Source organism: Leuciscus leuciscus (genome assembly GCF_965113295.1).
Source record: "Leuciscus leuciscus genome assembly, chromosome: 2".
Lineage (NCBI taxonomy): Eukaryota > Metazoa > Chordata > Actinopteri > Cypriniformes > Leuciscidae > Leuciscus > Leuciscus leuciscus.
This window is the reverse complement of record NC_138726.1, coordinates 34,558,279-34,577,353: the sequence shown is the minus strand read 5'-3', so window position 1 is coordinate 34,577,353 and position 19,075 is coordinate 34,558,279. Positions and strand designations below refer to the sequence as shown.

Here is a 19,075-nt window from a genome sequence, read left to right as displayed (position 1 = left end):
ACTTGCGTTTCAGATCGTTAAAATAGGGCCCTATGTGTAAATGGTTTATTTTGCTCCTCCTTTTATGTTTCCTGGACTTTTACCTTGTAAAGCACAGTGGTCAACTTCTGTTGTTTTTATTTGAGCTATATAAATAAAATTAAATGAAAATAGTCTCTTTAGCATTTATGCTATATACTGAAGCCAAACCTGAGAAGGGAGTCAAGAAGATTCCACAGCGTTCGTGGTCACGTAATTTACGTAGTTATAATTCATAAGCAGATATTATGCTAATTATGAATAAGCGTGCACGCACGCCCTATTTATTAATTATTGGAATTTATTAACACACGTTTTAACTATGAAATCGGATGTTTACGAAGCGCTTGTGAATCCGGATGAGTTTTCGGGAAGGTCTGTTTTATGCGAGAAATCACTACTATTTACAAAGGTTTCATGAATGAGGCAAATTAATTTCTGTCACGTACAGTTCCTTGCAAAAATTACTTTGTTTTTCACATCAATCTACACTTCATATACCATAATGATAATGCAAAAAACAGATCTGTGATAACTGAAATACATTGCATTAGTATTCATACCCTTGTCTGGGACACTTGATATTTACCTCAGGTAGCATTCACTTTAAATAGAGTTAAACTGTGGCAAATTCAATTGAACTGGTATGGAAAGGCACACACCTCTCTCATAAAAGGACTAACAGCTGAAAATGCATATAAGAGCAAACAACACTTTCTCAACAGCATTTCAGACTCAGAATCCTCTAATACATATAGCAAGAAATAGTTAGGATAGGATATGTATAATAGTTAGGATGGGATTTTTGACCCCTGACTTCTGAGTCTGTTCCCAATGTTAAAGAATAAAGAGCAGCTGAGGGGAACTGATGTTGCACCTCTCAAAAACAGGTCACTACCTGGAGCTGCCCAGAAAGACAAAGACTACTAAAAAGAGAAAATGGGAGGGAGAGAGAAAGAGAGAGACCTCACCTGAACTCTTCATAGACTCAGCTGTGTTTTAAGAGTGGCTCGACTGAGTGTTTCAAGGAACGATTACCCGAGGGAGTCTTTGTATGGCATGTGGTGCGTTATGCTAAATGAGGTCATCATAAGTGTCCCACACAATAACTACATTTAGGACTACCAAGAAAAGCGTGTCTCTTCATGAAAAAAAACTAATTATATCAGTGCTTTTCAAAATGGTTGAAATTTACTTCACACACCAAAACATAAATTAACAAACTGGCCATGCAGCAGAAATCAGTCATACGCCTCATGTATACTCACCAGCCTCTTCAGCACTGACCCGACAGAGCACACGAGAGAGAGAGAGAGAGAGAGAGAGAGAGAGAGAGAGAGAGAGACTAAAGATAATCGGGTCTGTTTTTCATGCTCTGAAAAGTCCATATAAACTGGGTTTCTCTCTGACAACAAGAGCCTGAGGAATCCTTCAGGCCTGCAGCACTGGGTGGAGCAGGACTGAATGGATCAGAGCCGGGCTGAATTAGAGAGGGTCACTGTTCTCCATCACTACCCCTTCATTCATTACACACTCCATCCTAAGGCCCTCCAGCTCTGGCTTTGTCATATTTCCTATCTGTAGTTAAACAATATAGAACACACACACATACACTACACACACATACCCTATATTTCTCAACGTCGTTGCTTAAATGACCACTGATTAAATTTGAATATGTAAAACATAAAATCTGACTTTTCGACAATGATTATATTTACTTGAGGCATCCAGTTGTATTTTCATGAATACTTTTTTCAGGGTTTCTGCAGGTTTTATGAAGGTAAATTTAAGATTTTTAAAGACCTCTTTAAGACCAAGTAAAGAAAATTGAATAGGATAGTTCACCTAAAAATATTTTTTTTGTTTTTTTTAGAGTTTATGATTCAAACAAGAACTGCAAGAATCTGCAAATGAGCAAAAAAAAAATTGATTTTTTTTTCTCATTAATCGATATTTGTTATATTTTCAAATATTGCATCTCAAGTAAATGTATCTTGATTTAAAGATGTTTCGATATTTGTATTGGAAAACAAAAAATATTGAGGAAGATATAATTATAATTGCAATGTATGCAACATTTAATGCCAAGACTTCATGAATTTATAGGGATGGTTCGGAGTAATTTCAACCTAGGGTCCTTTGCACCATGACCTCGAGCCAAACACCCCCAGAAGCTTTTTTTCCTCTGGTCGAACATTATTAAAGTTAGAGCTTATTTAGAGATATCAGCTGAATGGCTTAGTGCAGGTGCTAACGGATCCAAGGTTGTATCTCGTAAATTACCCCACTTATAATGCCGGGAATGGTGCCAAACTTCTACAGTAGTATAAATAGGTTCTGTACTCATAAAACGAGGCATTGAAAAGTTGTTAAGTACATCAGGAGTTTACTTAAATAACACTTGCCTGACGGCTTATGCTACCGCTAAACCGGACGTCGAGGTCACTTCCGTTATTTGGGAAAATAATAATCGCAATAATAATCCCCCAGTATTATACTGCTATTTCTCTTTACAGTAAATAACTGTGATTCCCATTGCATCATGGGAATTTTCTGTGACGTCAAACACCACATACAGAGATTACTGTATTTTTTTTATTTGACGTAACGGCCTCTCTGGAACCATTCCATTGTGCTTTTTATTTCCTAATTTTTGCCTTACACCACGTGTCTACAACGCTATACAGCCAGAGGCTGTCTATACTGGACACATTGTGACCGGACCATTAATGCAAAGTGCGAACCTGTTTGTCCCTTGAAATATATATTCTTAAAGGTATAGCGGAGGATCTTTCCAAATTTTAGATAAGACCCGCCCTCTCCACTTTTTGAAAAGTTTGATTGATTCACCAGAATGATTGACAATTAGGAGGACCAATAGTTTAGACTACCCACCAGGAAGTAAAACATCCTCCGCTATACCTTTAAGTTATAGTAGAAATAATAATAAAAAAATAAAAAAATGGAGGTTAAAAATCTCTCTCTCTCTCTCTCTCTCTCAAGGACTGAGTACATTTGTGTTTGTGGACACGCATACAGACCAGGGAACATTCTGATGTTGTCAGTCAAGTTCTGAACAGGAACCAATCTTTGGCGAAGTTAATTTATTCGCAAAGGTGGACAAAAAAACATTGTGTTTGCTTTTTAAAGATTATTTTGATGATGACTTTTACTCCTATGCTGTGGAAAAGATGGAGGAGTAGACAGTCAGACATTGATAATGATAAGAAATGTTTCTTGAGCATCAAAGAGACTTCTTTCAAAAACATTAAAGGTACAATATGCAACATTTTCTGCCGCTAGAGGGCACTACATTCCAAACAACAACAACGGCGTAGCTTGATGACGATGTAAAGGAGCGTAGAATGATGGGAACTGTTGTTTTCAACTCCACCGTGGATGTAAATCAGTCAGACGGGAATCGAAAAATCATGTTCATGGATGTTCTATTTTTATAAATGTTGCGTTTAATGACATGCTTTTTGTGGCGAGGGGGGGTGGGGGGTGGGGGGGGGGTGGTTCAGCGCGGTCTGTAACGGGAGAGATAGAAACAAGACGAGCGGGACGTAAGTAGGTCAAGTGCAAATGACGAACACCTGTGTCTTTTTGCAGTATTATTGGCGTGGAGAGACCGTGCTGGAATCAGAGACTGGAGAGAAAATTGGACGCAGAGAAAGAAAACCGGTGGATCCGAGCTTCTCATTGTGCCGTCGCCACGGTGAATGCGCGTTGTGCACGACTTTTGTTTGTTTTGTTTTATTTTAATAAAGTACGAGTCCAAGTCACGCCGACCCGTCTTCTTCCTGACTCTTGAACCTCATCACACTTTTATTTCATTAAAATGAATTAACCGCAAGAAAAGTAAGGTTTAATACTAAATTGGTTATCATAGATGTTACTGTATTTGTTGAATTCATTGTTGTGATAACGCTGCGCAGTTTTACGTGTTCTAAACAATTGTTGTAAAAGTACATTCGAACATGCCCACATCATTTGCCAAAATACTGATTCATCTTTATGTATAACACATGCTATATTTATTTACATGGCCATAAACACCAGACGTGATAAACAATGTCAATAAACTAAACACAAATCTAAAGCAATAATACTTTCCTTGCATAAACTTAACTATTACCGAATGCTACATTTGGAAAATATAAAATTAAGCATGCTTTGTCGACAGAACCAGCTGCAATCAGTAAATAATAATTGTGTTCCATAACGACAGCACGAAACAAGCTAACGTTTGTTGCTTGATAGACGCTACAACTTCCGCATTTGTCCAGGACTCCACGCAGTACGAGCGGAAACCAACCAACCAATTGACTGGCGACTCCCAGCTCCCCCCTGCTCTAACGCCCCGTTTCCTTGGTTAAAATCGCAATTTTCTCATTATTTAAAAATAGTTGGAAACATTTGGGATATTGTAAGTAATCAACTTAACAAAATATATAACACTGGCCTTGAGATTTTGGGATATTTTAATGCAAAATTCTTACATATTGTACCTTTAAGACACTTAAATACTTTTGGCCTCCAGTGTACATGAATCCAAATTAGTTTTTTAGATAAGTGGAATTATTTTGAAGGTGGGGTTGTGTGTCATGTATTATGAAAATAACAGTTTTGTCCTGTGTTGGACATTTCCTTTTTTACTGCTTAAAAATGTAGTTATATTCTGCAGTTTTATGAATGTAATGGTTGATATTTCATTATAATAATTATATAAGCTAAACAACTAATGACTCTACATTCATTTAGCCATGTTTTGTTTAGGATTTTATGTTTTTTAACAATGTGTGCAGTGAAGGACAGCACATAATGTGTTAATTTAACACGTTTACACATCTTTGTGCTAACCTTTCTGACATATTTACTTTGTTAAAATCATTAATACAATGAATGAGTTAAAATTAACACAAAAAACGTTGTCCCTAAACTCACCCATTAATGTGTACAAATTTAACAAATTATGAAATCTAATTTATATTTAGTAAAAATATAAATAATTACAGTCATAGGCGTAATTTTCGGGTGGGACATGTCCCCACCACTTTTTGCTAAGGTCGATATTGTCCCCACCACTTTTGAAGAATCTCGCGGCACGAATGTACCAATACAAATAAACAAAACATCTCCAGTTAACTAGCAGAGCATTCATTTCGTTCGTTTGTTAAATAAGAGGCGATCTAGCGCTGAAATGTGTTGTTTCTGAAATCAATTGATCAAAGTGCACGTTGCCGCTGCGATCAGTGGCACGGATAATGTGTTTGTTTGTGGCTCGCGCACAGTCTTCACTCGGACGCGTGCTTCAATCCGTTGTTGAGACTCCCTATTCGTTCCAGTGAAATTACAAAACTGATAAACATAATCGGTTTTGATAAAAAAAAACCCAGAACCTCTGACACGCTTGGCAAAAGTTCTGCCCCTGGACCATATAAATACACATATAAAATAGTCGGATCTATGTATTTATTCACGTGAAAATTCTCGCCACTAACAACATATAATTGGCCTCATTAAATGACAAATTAAACCCAATCAATGTACTATTATTAATGTTATTTTACATACATACATGTTATTTTATGATTTAGCATTGTGTTACACCCCCATGTCCCACCCACTTTTTAAAACAAAGTTACGCCACTGATTACAGTAGTGTACTGATTAGCTTGGTTTTTACAGTAATGCATTGTATTACACAATTACAGTACCATGTAGTTACTGTAAAACAGTTTTGCCAGTAAGTTACTGTAAACAAAACCTTGAAATGTCTAACAGTGTAGGTGTGAAACAGCTTCACAAACAGTCTTTTCAACCACACAGTTTCATTATTTCTGTGATATTGGGACAAAAGTTTATAGCTCAGATATAAACACTGATGTCTACTTTAGTGATCAAAATAGAGCAAATCACCTTTTGAAAGTAACTTGGCGCTTATTCTATTTGTCATTGAATCATTCATTCAAGAAATGAATTCAAAAACACTGATTCATCCAGAAATTAAACAAGTTAAGTATTTATTATGAGAGTAATTAAATCATTCAATCAAACTGTTTTTTTAAAATGCATGTTATTTAGTTTCGTTGTCTGTTCAGAATCATGGGGTAATCATGATCGCTGTTTGAAACAAAACAAAAATTGTGATTCTCAATTTAACCAGAATTGTGCTGATCTACAATATGGCTTTCTGTAAAGCTGCTTTAAAACTATATGTATTGTGAAAAGCACTATACAAATATACTTAACTTGACATAAACAAACGCACATAAATATTTATGGACTTTAAAGAGTTAGTTCACCCAAAAATGAAAATTCTGTCATCAATTACTCAATTACTCACAGACTTAATTTAATCTTATAACTTTTATTCACAATAAAAAAATATCTTCAAATCTTTCAAAGATGAACAAAAGTCTTACGTGTTTGGAATGACATGAGGGTGAGAAAATGATGACAACATTTTTGGGTAAAATGTTTGGGTTTCTTTTTCTGGTTTCTATGAGAAATATAGTTTTAGGGCCCTATTTTAACGATCTGAAACACAAGTATCAAACGCGAAAAGCAAGTAACTTTGTGGGCGGATCTCAGGCGCTGTTGCAATTATACCGGCGGGATAAATGACTCTTGCGCCCGACGCAAATCTAAAATGGGTTGGTCTGAAGTAGCTACATTACTCATAGAGCAATGTATAATTGGGCGTAACGTGCAATAAATCAATCAGAGCGTCATCTCACATTCCCTTTAAAAGCAGGCGCGCTTGTTCCATGGCGGATTTGCTAATATAATGGCGGAATGTCTTGCCACTATTGGTCAAACAGGTTTGATCCATCATTGCTACAATTAGCCTGAATAATTTGGGTAAATGTGTATGCTAGATTTATGCCTATAGATTTCACATCTTCATGGACACCACAATGATTTCCCTCGTGTGGTAATATTTTTCCTTGTAATTATGTATGGTTTGCAAAAATGGGAACTGATGCGTCTGTGCAGATGAGAGAAGCAAAGTGTATGCGCGTTGTGCACACGCTACATTATGGCCAAGCATGCGCCCTTAAAATAGCATCTGAATAACGTGCCACTGACTAGGTTTTTCCTGGTCAGTGGCGGACTTGTTTTCTGAAACTGCAAAATAGCACCAGGGAACGCTTGCGCCGGAACACGCCTCCTCTTTTTTTGTTGAACACAAGTTCATTCACTAATTTACCGATTTGCGTCTGTGGAGGGAAAAGTCTGCTGTGCGTCGGGTGCAAAATAGGAATGATACATGCGTCGGTGTACAAAGTCAATTGCGCTGGGCGCAAGATAGGGCCCTTAGTTGGGTAGTTTGAAGCTGCACATCCATCAGGTGACCACTAAAACTATAAAATTTTCAATGAAAACAAATATACTTTCTAGTAGGCAGATGAGAAAGAACTGAAGAATCAGAAAAGGGGCTGGTAAACCAAGTAGCCCGTGGGCCAAATACAGCCCTTTGGTTGATTTAAATAAGACAGAGCTGCCTGACACATGAGAGTGCTCTCTGTACAAAGCTGTGATGAAATCAAAAACACTCAGTGGCCAACAATTACCAGGCCATATTTGGAGCAAATCCTATAGTACAGCTATTCCTCAAGCACACATATTTGATCAAGTCTCACTCCAGTCTTACTTTTGACATTGAGCATTAAATTGTTGTAGTTTATTTGTTGAGGAGATTCCTCCTTTCTATGTAAAGCGCTTTGAGTGCCAAGAAAAGCGCTATATAAATGTAATGTAATGAATTATTGTTCATGTTGAGTATAGCGCTCGTAAAAAGTAGCGGGAAACCCCACTGAACCTGCATACATCCTATGTTTGGTTCTGTATATGGCTGCGAGTCATTTTCAAGCTTGACCATTATTAAATTATGTTTTCTTTATCCAGTTGTGTACTGTACATATGTATGTAAAATAATAATAATATATATAATTATAATTATAATATATATTTTATTTATTTTATATATATATTTTAATATTATATGTGTGTGTGTGTGTGTGTGTGTATGTATGTATGCATATATACACACATATATACATACATACATATATATATACATATATATTTATATACAGTCGTGCCCAGAAATGAATCATACCCCTGGTAAATATGATCAAAAATGGCTGTAAAAAATAAATCTGCATCGTTTATCCTTTTGATCTTTCATTCAAAAAATTGCCAAAATCCTAACCTTTCATTTAAGTAAAAGAATTGAGAGTGGGGGGGAAATCACAAATAAATGTTTTTCTCCAAAACACGCTGGCCACAATTATTGATACCCTTTTATTAAATACCTTTTTGCAATCTCCTTTTGCCAAGATAACTGCTCTGAGTCTTCTTCTATAATGCCTGATGAGTTTGGAGAACACCTGACAAGAGATCAGAGACCATTCCTCCATACAGAATCTCTCCAGATCCTTCAGATTCCCAGATCCATGTTGGTGCTTCTCTTCAGTTCACTCCACTCATCAGGTCAGGGAACTGGGACGGTCATGGCAGAAGCTTCCCTTTGTGCTCCCTAACACATTTTTGTGTTGATTTTGATGTTTGTTTTGGACCGTTGTCCTGATGGAAGATCCAACCACGGCCCATTATAAGATTTCTAGCAGAGGCTGTCAGGTTTTGATTTTTTATCTGTTGCTCTTTGATAGAATCCACGATGCCATGTATCTAAATAAGAAGTCCAGGACCTCCAGCAGAAAAATATGCCCACAACATTAATGATCCAATGGTATATTAAAATGTACACATGTGGTACTTTTTATCCTTGTGTGCACCATCCCATCTAGCGTGTTTGCTGCCAAAAAGCTCTTTTTTTAGTTTCATCTGACCACAGAACCCTGTGCCATTTGAAGTTCCAGTCGTGTCTGACAACTGAATATGCTGGAGTTTGTTTTTGGATGAGCGAGGAGCATTTTTCTTGAAAACCTCCCAAACAACATGTGGGGATGTAGGGGTTGTTTGATTTTTTTTTTTTGATAGGCTTTCTGACCCTAAGACTCAACTAATCTCTGCAATTCTCCATCTGTGATTATTGAAGAGTCTTTGGCCACCCAAACATTTATTTCATAATGTGATTTCCTCCCGACTTTCAATTCTTTTACTTAAAGGAAAGGTTAGGATTTTGCCAATTTTTTTAATGAAAGATCAAAAGGATAAACGATGCAGATTTATTTTTTACAGCCATTTTTGATCAAATTTACCAGGGGTATGATTAAATCTGAGCATGACTTTACATATATATATATATACATATCCATACACAAACAAACAGTACACTTTGCAGTATTAGTATTTAGTTTTGTTTTTGATAATAACATGACTAGACTTGAAATGAAAGTGCTATAATCTAATAATTACTTTGAAAAATTTTGTCCCTCCCCTAAAATTTCCATTTGGATAATCTGGCTCTCAAAAGAAAGTAATTGAAGAGCCTTGATCTCAGGGTAGAAAAATAAGTACACAGCAATAGCAGAAAGAGTGAGAGAGAAATCCTGAGTATGTGAAAAATTGTGTCTAAATGTGCATGTGTGTGTATGTGTGTGTGTGTGTGTGTGCGTGCGTGCGCTCTGTGCTGTGGGGCTTGTATAAAGTTGTCTAAGAGCAGTTAGAGGAGGAGAATGCTTGAATGAGGTGGAATGTGTACTGGTAATTGCCATCAGTTTGGATATTTGCCCTGTAGTCCACCGTAACCGTCCTCCCCTCTCATCTTAGAACAAGGGCCAATCATACCTCATGGCTATGCAACTACCCTTTGAAACACAATATAATAGGAGTCCACAAAACAACCCCTATTACAGAACTTTAATCCCTAGAGTGATTAATGGATGCTGGGTAAAGTAATTCTCTATTTAAAAACTAAGAAATTCAATATGATTAGTTCACCCCCAGTGCACTTTACAATTAGTCAAAACTAGATAAAGTACTGATTTAACAATAATTGACGGTTAATTTATGCACATTATTCATCTTGCCACAGAAAAATCTGTCAGATGACCATAATAACTGTTCCAACATTGACATGAACATGCACTTTTTAAAATCACAGAGGAGAGGAGAGGAGAGGAGAGGAGAGGAGAGGAGAGGAGAGGAGAGGAGAGGAGAGGGACAGAACGATTGATGCTCTGTAAAGTGAAGTCATGATGCTGTTTTCTGTGAGCTGGAGAGGGTTTGGAGAGGGGCATTTCTGAACCTCGTATGACACACTGCAATTAGTGTGGGCTGAAGATGCCTCTCTGTGTGGGAGAGAGAGAATGCTGGTATGCAAAAGCGAGAAACAGTTCTGTGGATATTTGCATTGTTTTGAATTGGTGCAGGATATGTGGGGAGTGGGATCTGTGAAGTATGGGACGTCCACCCTCACAAGCACTCAAACGATTGCTGATACATTTTTTTAATGTTGGCCCTGAAAATAAGAACTGTGCTTGTTGTTTCATAATTTTTTTTCTGCCTCCATAGTACATGTCTAGTAATTTACTATTCATTCACAACATCTGTTTGGTTCTTCCGCACTTCTGGAAGTTGTTGACTTAATGTATGAAAGATGTTCAGCAGCACATCCGATGCAGCTGGCTTCAAGAAATATTTTTAAATAACCCAGTGATGAGGGCATACAGGTGTATCGAGATGTATATTTCAAGACTAAGGGTGTTTAGAAAGTTGCTTTGGAGTGTGTTGACAGTAGGTTTGGTGTAAGAGGTAGGGGCACATGGGACTTATTTTGAGAAATACAAAACCATAGATATTTGCAATCAAGTGAAGAAGCCAGGATGTGTGTTTGTTCTGAAAGGTTTTGTATGGTGAAAAAAAAAAACAAGAACAAAACTGTAGTTGAAACAATATTTCCGTAGCTAACACATTGCTAATGTCACTGCAGCTATATATGGCTAATACTAAAGGGATAGTTTACTCGAAAATGACAATTGGTTCATCTGAAGTTGTTTAGTAGCCTACTCATTTCCAAGCGACAAGCTCTAAAAAAGTGCAAACACTCCCCCAAAAGTAGTTCATACGACTCAAGTATTACATGTCATCTGAAGCTCTTTGTACTAATTATACATATTTGGGGCGATATGAAAGTGAACAGATGACAGAATATTTTATTTTCAGTTGAACTACCCCTTTAATGCAGAAAAGTCTAAGCTAATACAACTACTGTTAAAGAGCCCCACTGAGAGCCCTCATAGCCAAAATAGCAGGGTGAGTGGGCGAATTAGCACTCGTCATTGACCTGACTCATGACATTATTCAAACATTTTTGGGAAGTTTCATCCCTGACAAAGCCTTCAGTGAGCACCATCCCATCTAATATTAGAAAACTGAAGCTTTAGAGGGCAAACGTACCTGCGAGGACCCTATTGACAGATGAGTGTGTTGCCAGGCCTGGCTGCCCTCTTTCATGGAAGATTCCAGCATACGGCAAAAACTCCGGCAAAAGGAACCGCCTGGGAGAGATGGAGTGAAACAGAGGCAGTGTGAGCGAGAATGACTGGACATGTGAAGCCAATATTTGATAGTTTTGAGGCTGTATAAGACATTACATGCATATTTTACTGAGAAGACAAACTCATAATGCACTCCGACAAACTCAGTAAAACAATATATCCAGGATTTTTTTTTTTCAGCCTTAGTTATCATAAAACACTTCTTTCATTAACTTTATAAAACCTTACTGACCCCCAAACTTTTGAATGGTAGTGTACATTTATAATGTTTATTTATATTATTATTAAAGTATTGTGTAATTTCTCTCACATAACTACTGTAGTTTTAAAATCAGTCAAGTCTCGTGCAATTTGCCTGCGGAGTGTTATTTGTATGACACACAACACACTCTCAGATGGAAGGTGCCTGTGTAGGCAGTAGGCAGAGAGGCAGCTCACTAGGTTCTGGAACAGAGTTAGAATGTCTTTCTGGTGCATTTGGTGTAAACAGGCTAAAAGTGTTCCTACCTGGGCACAAAGCGACCGAGGGAGGGGGCAGACATGCGTGCGTTACGAGGAGGCCTATGTCTTCCATTATCCCTGTACACACACACATACACACAACTGGTCAGCAACAATAATAATTATCACTGAATTAATCATAACTTGCTTAATAAAGGGTTCTCACACCTTGGTTAACTTCAAATTCAAAGACCTTTCAAGGACTTTCCAGGTCCAATACCCTCATATTCAAGGACTTAATGTGGGGACACATTTCAAGTGAGAGCAAGGTTACATCATGTTACCTTGTAAGATACATTGTTACAGTTTTCATCTGTCAAACAACTATGCAAAAAAGCTTTTTTTTTTTAAATGTTGTATTTATTTTTGGCCATATGACAGAGATCTAATATTCTATTTGTCGTATTTATGTTTTGCATAAACCTGAAGAATATTCAGTACATCCTATAAAACAATTATGATAATAATCAAATCAAATATTAAATAAAATAAAAAATGTGTCAAGGTCTTGGAACTGATTATGTCAACATGATAACTTGACAGCTCAACAATAAACCATGAGAAAACATGAAAACAAGTATGTGAACTTGCAACAGAACACATATTATTATTTTACATTTGATTTTTTTTATTTCTACATAACTCTTCATTATATGTTGGTGTGCCTTAAGCAGTCAATCTGAACCAGTAACCATATTTTTGACAATTCTGCAGGGATGGTATAATTTTTTCCATTTTTTATTTATTTACTACTTAAATTACCAATACATTATTATGTAATTATTTGTCCCATTTTTATTTAAATACTTTAGCACTTTTAAAAACTATTTATGCATATGATTAATATTTATAAAGGATAAATGAATAAATAACAATTACAATCTATGAATTAATCGGTCTAATAACATCTACAAATATAATAGTTACCTGTCTACCAAGCTCTGACAATTTATGGAATATTATATTAAGAGATTATCCAAATTTAAAAACAAAAACAAAAAACCAATACTAGTTGACCTAAGTTTTCTAAAAGCATTATGGTGGGATGAAAGGAGATCAGAGATGTATGGAGGAGCCAGTCCATGCAATCCCTTAAAAGCAAACAAAAGTGTTTTGAACTCAATACAATGTTTAACTGGAAGCCAATAGAGAGAGAACAATACTGGCGAAATATGTTCGCTTTTCCTTGTTCCTGTTAACAATCTTGCAGCAGCATTTTGAACTAGTTGAAGACGTGACAATAGGGACTGTGAGACACCAAAGTATAGTACATTACAGTAGTCTAATCTTGATGAAATAAAAGCATGTATCACAGACTCCATGTCTCTGGGTGATAAAAATGCCTTAATTTTCGCAATATTCCTTGAAAAAAGCAACTTCTGACCACACCACTGATCTGTTGGTTGAAAGTCAGAGCAGAGTCAAAAGTAACGCCCAGGTTTCAAACATGTGTATGGAGATTGCCAGCTAAATGAAACTCTGCAGTTCATCTTACATTCATCATTAGTAACTGGACAGACCTATTAATACCTTTTTTTTTCATATCTGGAGAGGATGAGAGCTCGACATGGTTTTAAAAAGACGCGCATTACACCCGTTTACGGCGCATGTTCACTAGACTCCGTCGCAATGGAAACAAAGACACTAACATGCAATCACCTGCAAATTAATGGGTCTATGTAAAATATACAGGACAAATCGCGCCCCATGATGCATCATTTTACCTTTAAATAAGGGACGATTCTGTATTTTACGGGGACGGGTGGCAAACCTACTGGCAAGCCATTCTTTGTAATATTCTTTGGTGAGCCAAATATCTTGAAACTTGCATATTCTTAAACACAAATTAAGATATTTTTGATGAAATCCGAGGTGTTTCTGAACCAGCCATAGGCAGCAACGTCATTGCAACTTTCAAGGCCCAGAAAGGTAGTAAAGACATCGTTAAAATAGTCCATGTGACTACGGTGGTTCAACCTTAATGTTATGAAGCGACAAGAATACTTTTTGTGCGCAAACCCCCCAAAAATATCTTAATTTGTGTTCCGAAGATGAACGAAGATCTTACGGGTTTGGAACGACATGAGGGTGAGTAATAAATGATAGAAATTTCATTTTTAACTATTCCATTTTACTAACCCTTTAAGCATCTCTGCAATAATTTTTTGCTAAATGAGAACATCAGTATGCTTCAAAGGTAAGAGTGGGAATGATTGATAAAGAACTGAAAGAAAAGAAAAAGTTTATTTTAAAAAAATATGGCAAACATAAATATTAATATGAAGGCTAACTGAAAGACTGATGGGTTTCATAAATATTCTGATGAATATGGATCTGTGGTCCCAGACTGCAGCGCTGAACGCTGAACTCTCCAGCCAACGGGTGGAATTATTCATCAGCTCAGAGGAGGGCATCTAATCCGTGCCAAAAAAAGAAGAAAAAAGAGAGGGAGAGAAAAGCTGTGTGGTTTGGAGTGGAGAGAAGCACTGACATTCCACTAGTGGAGGGGTTAGGAAGAGGGAAAGAGAGGCATTTTTGGAGCATTAATGGTTCCATAAAAGGACAGATGACTAAAGCCCTGAGCACAGACTAGCTGGCTACTTCCAAAAACGTATTTTGCAAACAAATTAAAAGAGCATTTTCATATTAAAAATATGAGTCTGGTCTTCATAACTGAGCCCCTAGATTAAGAGAGTAATGCTCAGGTTTTTAAATGGCTGGTAATGAGATTGAAAGGAACATGTCATTTCATTATTTGCTTGTGGAAAAAACAATGGATTATTCACAAAATATTCCAAAAAAACAATCCCATATTTGTGCCCAATCTGCCTTTGCAGAGTCTTATCCAGTGTTAGCCATAACGGGCATCTGTCATGCACAGCCTGGATCCCACCTACTTACATTTCCCTTGGACTCCTATTTCATTAGAACTTCATTAGATTTAACGAATTAATCAATGTCATCATTAATACTATGTGGCTGGATAACATACGTTAAAATTATAATTTGTTTACGTACGCTTTGTGTATACATTACAGTTCAAAAGTTTGGGGTCAGTAAGACTATTTTTGGGAAAGAAATTAATACTTTTACTTGGCAAGGAAGCATTAAATTGAACAAAAGAAATAGTTTGCCATCATTGCATTGCATTACACATTTTTTTAATTATTTTTTTATTCAAACTGAAAAGTTATTTGAAATTGCAATAATTTTTCACAATATCACTGTTTTGTCTATACTTTTGACCAAATAAATGGAGCCTTCTTAAGAGAAAAAAATATACTTTCATAAACATGAAAAAAAAATCTTACTGACCCCAAACATTTGGACAGTAGAGCATTTGTTTAAATATGTGGCAGCCGGATGAGGGGGGCTTCCCCAGCTTGACTCCCAAGGTGTGATCCTCATCTACTTAAACATTGTAAGGAGTTTTTCCTTGCCATTGTCACCTTTGGCTTGATCACTGGGTGGTTTGGAAGGCACAATTCTTAGTATACCTACTTTGAAACAATATCTAGTATTTTGAAAAGCACAATACATATCATTTGACTTGAACTGAAAACATAATGGGTGAGAAGAAAAATTCTTCTGACTTCAAAACTAAAAAATATAATTTCACAGTTGTCCGGCAGTTGAGGAAAAGAGCAGTAAGCTGACAGCAGTACATTGACTTATTCCGATGGGATGTAGTAAAGTGCATTTCAAGCCAAGGCCAATGCTAATGCCAAACGCTATAAGAAGAGACGCCACAGGCAACCTAACAAACAAATTGTTGGCAAGCTCAATAAGTCGTTTGAAAAGCACAAGTGATAACATTCTGGCATTCAGAGCCTGCCCCGAGTATTTTTGTGTGTTGCCTAGCAACAATACAGGAAAATAAATACATAGAGATTTTTATAAGCGGATGAGAGCAGGTAACAACTAAGGAACAATTACTTGGCACAGGCTTTATGTGTCTGTGTGACTGTTTACTTACTCAAACTCCTCAAAATCAACTTCGTTGTTCTCCACACTGGGGGCGGGGCCAGGCGAGAGGCTGTTGGAATTAGAGGACAGGGGTCGGGGTCTGCTGGGGGAACGGAGAGAGCGCTGCCGAATGCTGTCACGCCGAGACAAATACTGGATCATACGTTGTGCATAATATGCTGCAGGGGACAACCTACAAACACACAAACACAGAGAGAAACCACAATGATGTTAGATATTCACTAGATAGATAACATCAAACAAGTCATCCTCCCGTTTTTATACTGATATATACAGTGGTGGTCAGAATTAATGACACCCCTGGTAAATATGATCAAAAACGGCTGTAAAAAAATAAATCTGCATTGTTTATCCTTTTGATCTTTCATTAAAAAAATAAATAAAATAAAAAATTGGCAAAAATCTAACCTTTCATTGAAGTAAAAGAATTGAAAGTGGGGAGGAAATCACATTATGAAATAAATGTTTTTTCTCCAAAACACGTTGGCCACAATTATTGGCACCCCTAGAATTTTTTACGAGTAAAATATCTCTGAAGTATATTCCCATTAATATTTACCTTTATTTAGCACACCAGGGTGACTAGGAACATGAAATTGTCTAGCTATGATGACTTCTTGTTTCACAGGAGTTTATATATGATGAATACACAAAGGCCAATTTTTTTTAATCATCCATCACAATGAGTAAAACCAAAGAATATAGTTCTGATGTGCAGCAAAAGATTGTTGAGCATCACAAAATAGAAAGTGGCTGTAAGAAAATAGTTAAAGAATTGAAAATCCCCATTTTGACCATCAGGGCAATAATTAAGAAATCAACTAAAGATGTTACGAATCTGCCAGGAAGAGGACGTGTGTCTATATTGTCTTAATGCACGGTGAGGAGGACAGTTTGAGTGGCCAAATACTCTCCAAGGATCACAGATGGAGAATTGCAGAGATTACTTGAGTCTTGGGGGTCAGAAAGCCAAAATTTCTTTATCAAACAACCCCTACATCTCCACATGTTGTTTGGGAGGTTTTCAAGAAAAATGCTCCTCGCTCCTCCAAAAATAAACTCCAGCATATTCAGTGGTCAGACACGACTGGATCTTCAAAAGGGACCGGATTCTGTGGTCAGATGAAACTAAAAAAGGACTTTTTGGCAGCAAACCCACCAGATGTGCAAACAGGGATGAAGAGTACCCCATGCCTACGGTTAAATACACTGCTGGATCTTATATGTTGTGGGCCTGTTTTTTTTGCTGGAGGACCTGGACATCTTGTTCAGATACATGGTATTATGGATTCTAGCAAATACCAACAGTTAAAAAATCAAAACCTGTCTGCCTCTGCTAGAAATCTTATAATGGGCCGTGGTTGGATCTTCCATCAGGACAACGGTCCAAAACAAACATCAGCACAAAAATGGGTAACTGAACACAAAATGAAGCTTCTGCCATGACCGTCCCAGTTCCCTGACCTGATGAGTGGAGTGAACTGAACAGAAGAAGCACCAACATGAACTTGTGAATCTGAAGGATCTGGAGAGATTCTGTATGGAGGAATGGTCTCTGTTCTCTTGTCAGTTATTCTCCAAACTCATCACGCATTATAGAAGAAAACTCAGATCTGTTATCTTGGCAAAAGGAGGTTGCAAAAAGTATTTAATAACAGGGAGCCAATAATTATGGCCAGCGTATTTTGGAGAAAAGCATTTATTTTATAATGTGATTTACCCCCCACTTTCAATTCTTTTACTTTTACTTGTGTGTGTGTGTGTGTGTGTGTGTGTGTGTGTGTGTGTGTGTGTGTGTGTGTGTGTGTGTGTGTGTGTGTGTGTGTGTGTATGCGGTTAATGAACATTTTGCCAAAGGTTTCAAATTTCAACTTGGGTTTTTCTGCAGTGGTTCAGAACCAAAACCAATCTCAGAGTGTTTGTTGTATACAATCATGTAATGGTTAATCAGAGGCATTTAAATAACTTTCATAAGACATCAGTATCGACAAACCAATCAAATGTTTTTAAACATCTTTTGAAATGCTGATAAGAAATCTGCATCTATTCTGCATTTAATTCAGCTGTAGAGAAATTAGTTAGCATTTTGGCAGGACGACTTGCTAAATTAAGCCCTTAAACCATAATCTTTTGTGCAGGAAGAGCATCTGGAGTTTCGTTCTATCTTGGACTAGTTGAGCAAGGAAATCTGCCAGTCTGTCTGAAAGAGCCTAAACACACCAACGCGCACACACACTGTTTATCTTTTAGACCAATATACAGGGAGACATACGAGAGATCCGGGAAACAACAGTGTCATATAGTGCCAATTACTTATGGTTTTGAATGTGTTGGAGTCAGACTATCCTTCTAACACCAGGTACATTCTGCTCTGGGGGAAATGAGTCTGTTGTGGTAATTCACAGGTTAGAGGTGTGCGTCAGCCCATGTGTTTGTGCGAACCTGCCAGTGTGAGTCCGTGCTAACAATCTGTCTTGATCCCAGACCGCAGCTGATTCCCCAGAGCTCAACAATGACTCACTAGCCATGAATTCACTTTATTATGAGCCTCGCTCACAGAGTCAGAGGATGCTGACAGGCTCTGTGTGTGCATGTTTGAATTAGGGGGACATTGGGGTGCTGGCAGGTCTGAAATGCCACACTGCTGTCCGGCAGTGTGACACACACAATTCCTCATTACCCAGACCTCACCGGCCAACCGGCATGACCACGAAAATCAGTTTACACAACACACACACACAGTGAATCACCTGGCTGGGTCGGGGTAGATGGGGTGTTCTCGTGATCCAGAGACGTCATATCTGGAGAGAGACATCATGGACGACTCCAGCAGCCTCCTACAAAACAGAATTATATAGCTTTGTATGTTTGCGAATTGTGAAGACCTTCACTTCCTGTTCATATCAAGAATCTCAGGACAGGACATCACACAAAGACGACACATTTTCGTCCAATTTCCACTACTCTGTTTCTACAGTAACACTCCCCACCAAGCGCCATCACAATCATTAAAAATCTCATTAAACTGCACAAGGACATTAGTAAGCTCATTACCAACTGCTATGCGAAGGCTAAATGAATATAATGTGTAA

The 19,075-nt window shown here is 37.4% G+C and overlaps 1 protein-coding gene across 2 annotated transcripts in view; it reads right to left on the bottom strand.

Moving 5' to 3' along the window:
* Nucleotides 1–19,075, bottom strand: part of ambra1a (autophagy/beclin-1 regulator 1a) — a 101,277-nt gene that overhangs the window by 69,862 nt on the left and 12,340 nt on the right. The window contains exons 8-11 of one of the 2 annotated variants that reach the window (XM_082161750.1): nucleotides 18,734–18,820; nucleotides 15,973–16,155; nucleotides 12,003–12,074; nucleotides 11,395–11,495 (exon numbers count right to left, since the gene is read on the bottom strand). In XM_082161750.1, the coding sequence (XP_082017876.1) occupies nucleotides 11,395–11,495; nucleotides 12,003–12,074; nucleotides 15,973–16,155; nucleotides 18,734–18,820 (443 nt within the window). The remainder of the gene's footprint in view (nucleotides 1–11,394; nucleotides 11,496–12,002; nucleotides 12,075–15,972; nucleotides 16,156–18,733; nucleotides 18,821–19,075) is intronic. The other variant, XM_082161751.1, reaches the window with a different exon arrangement.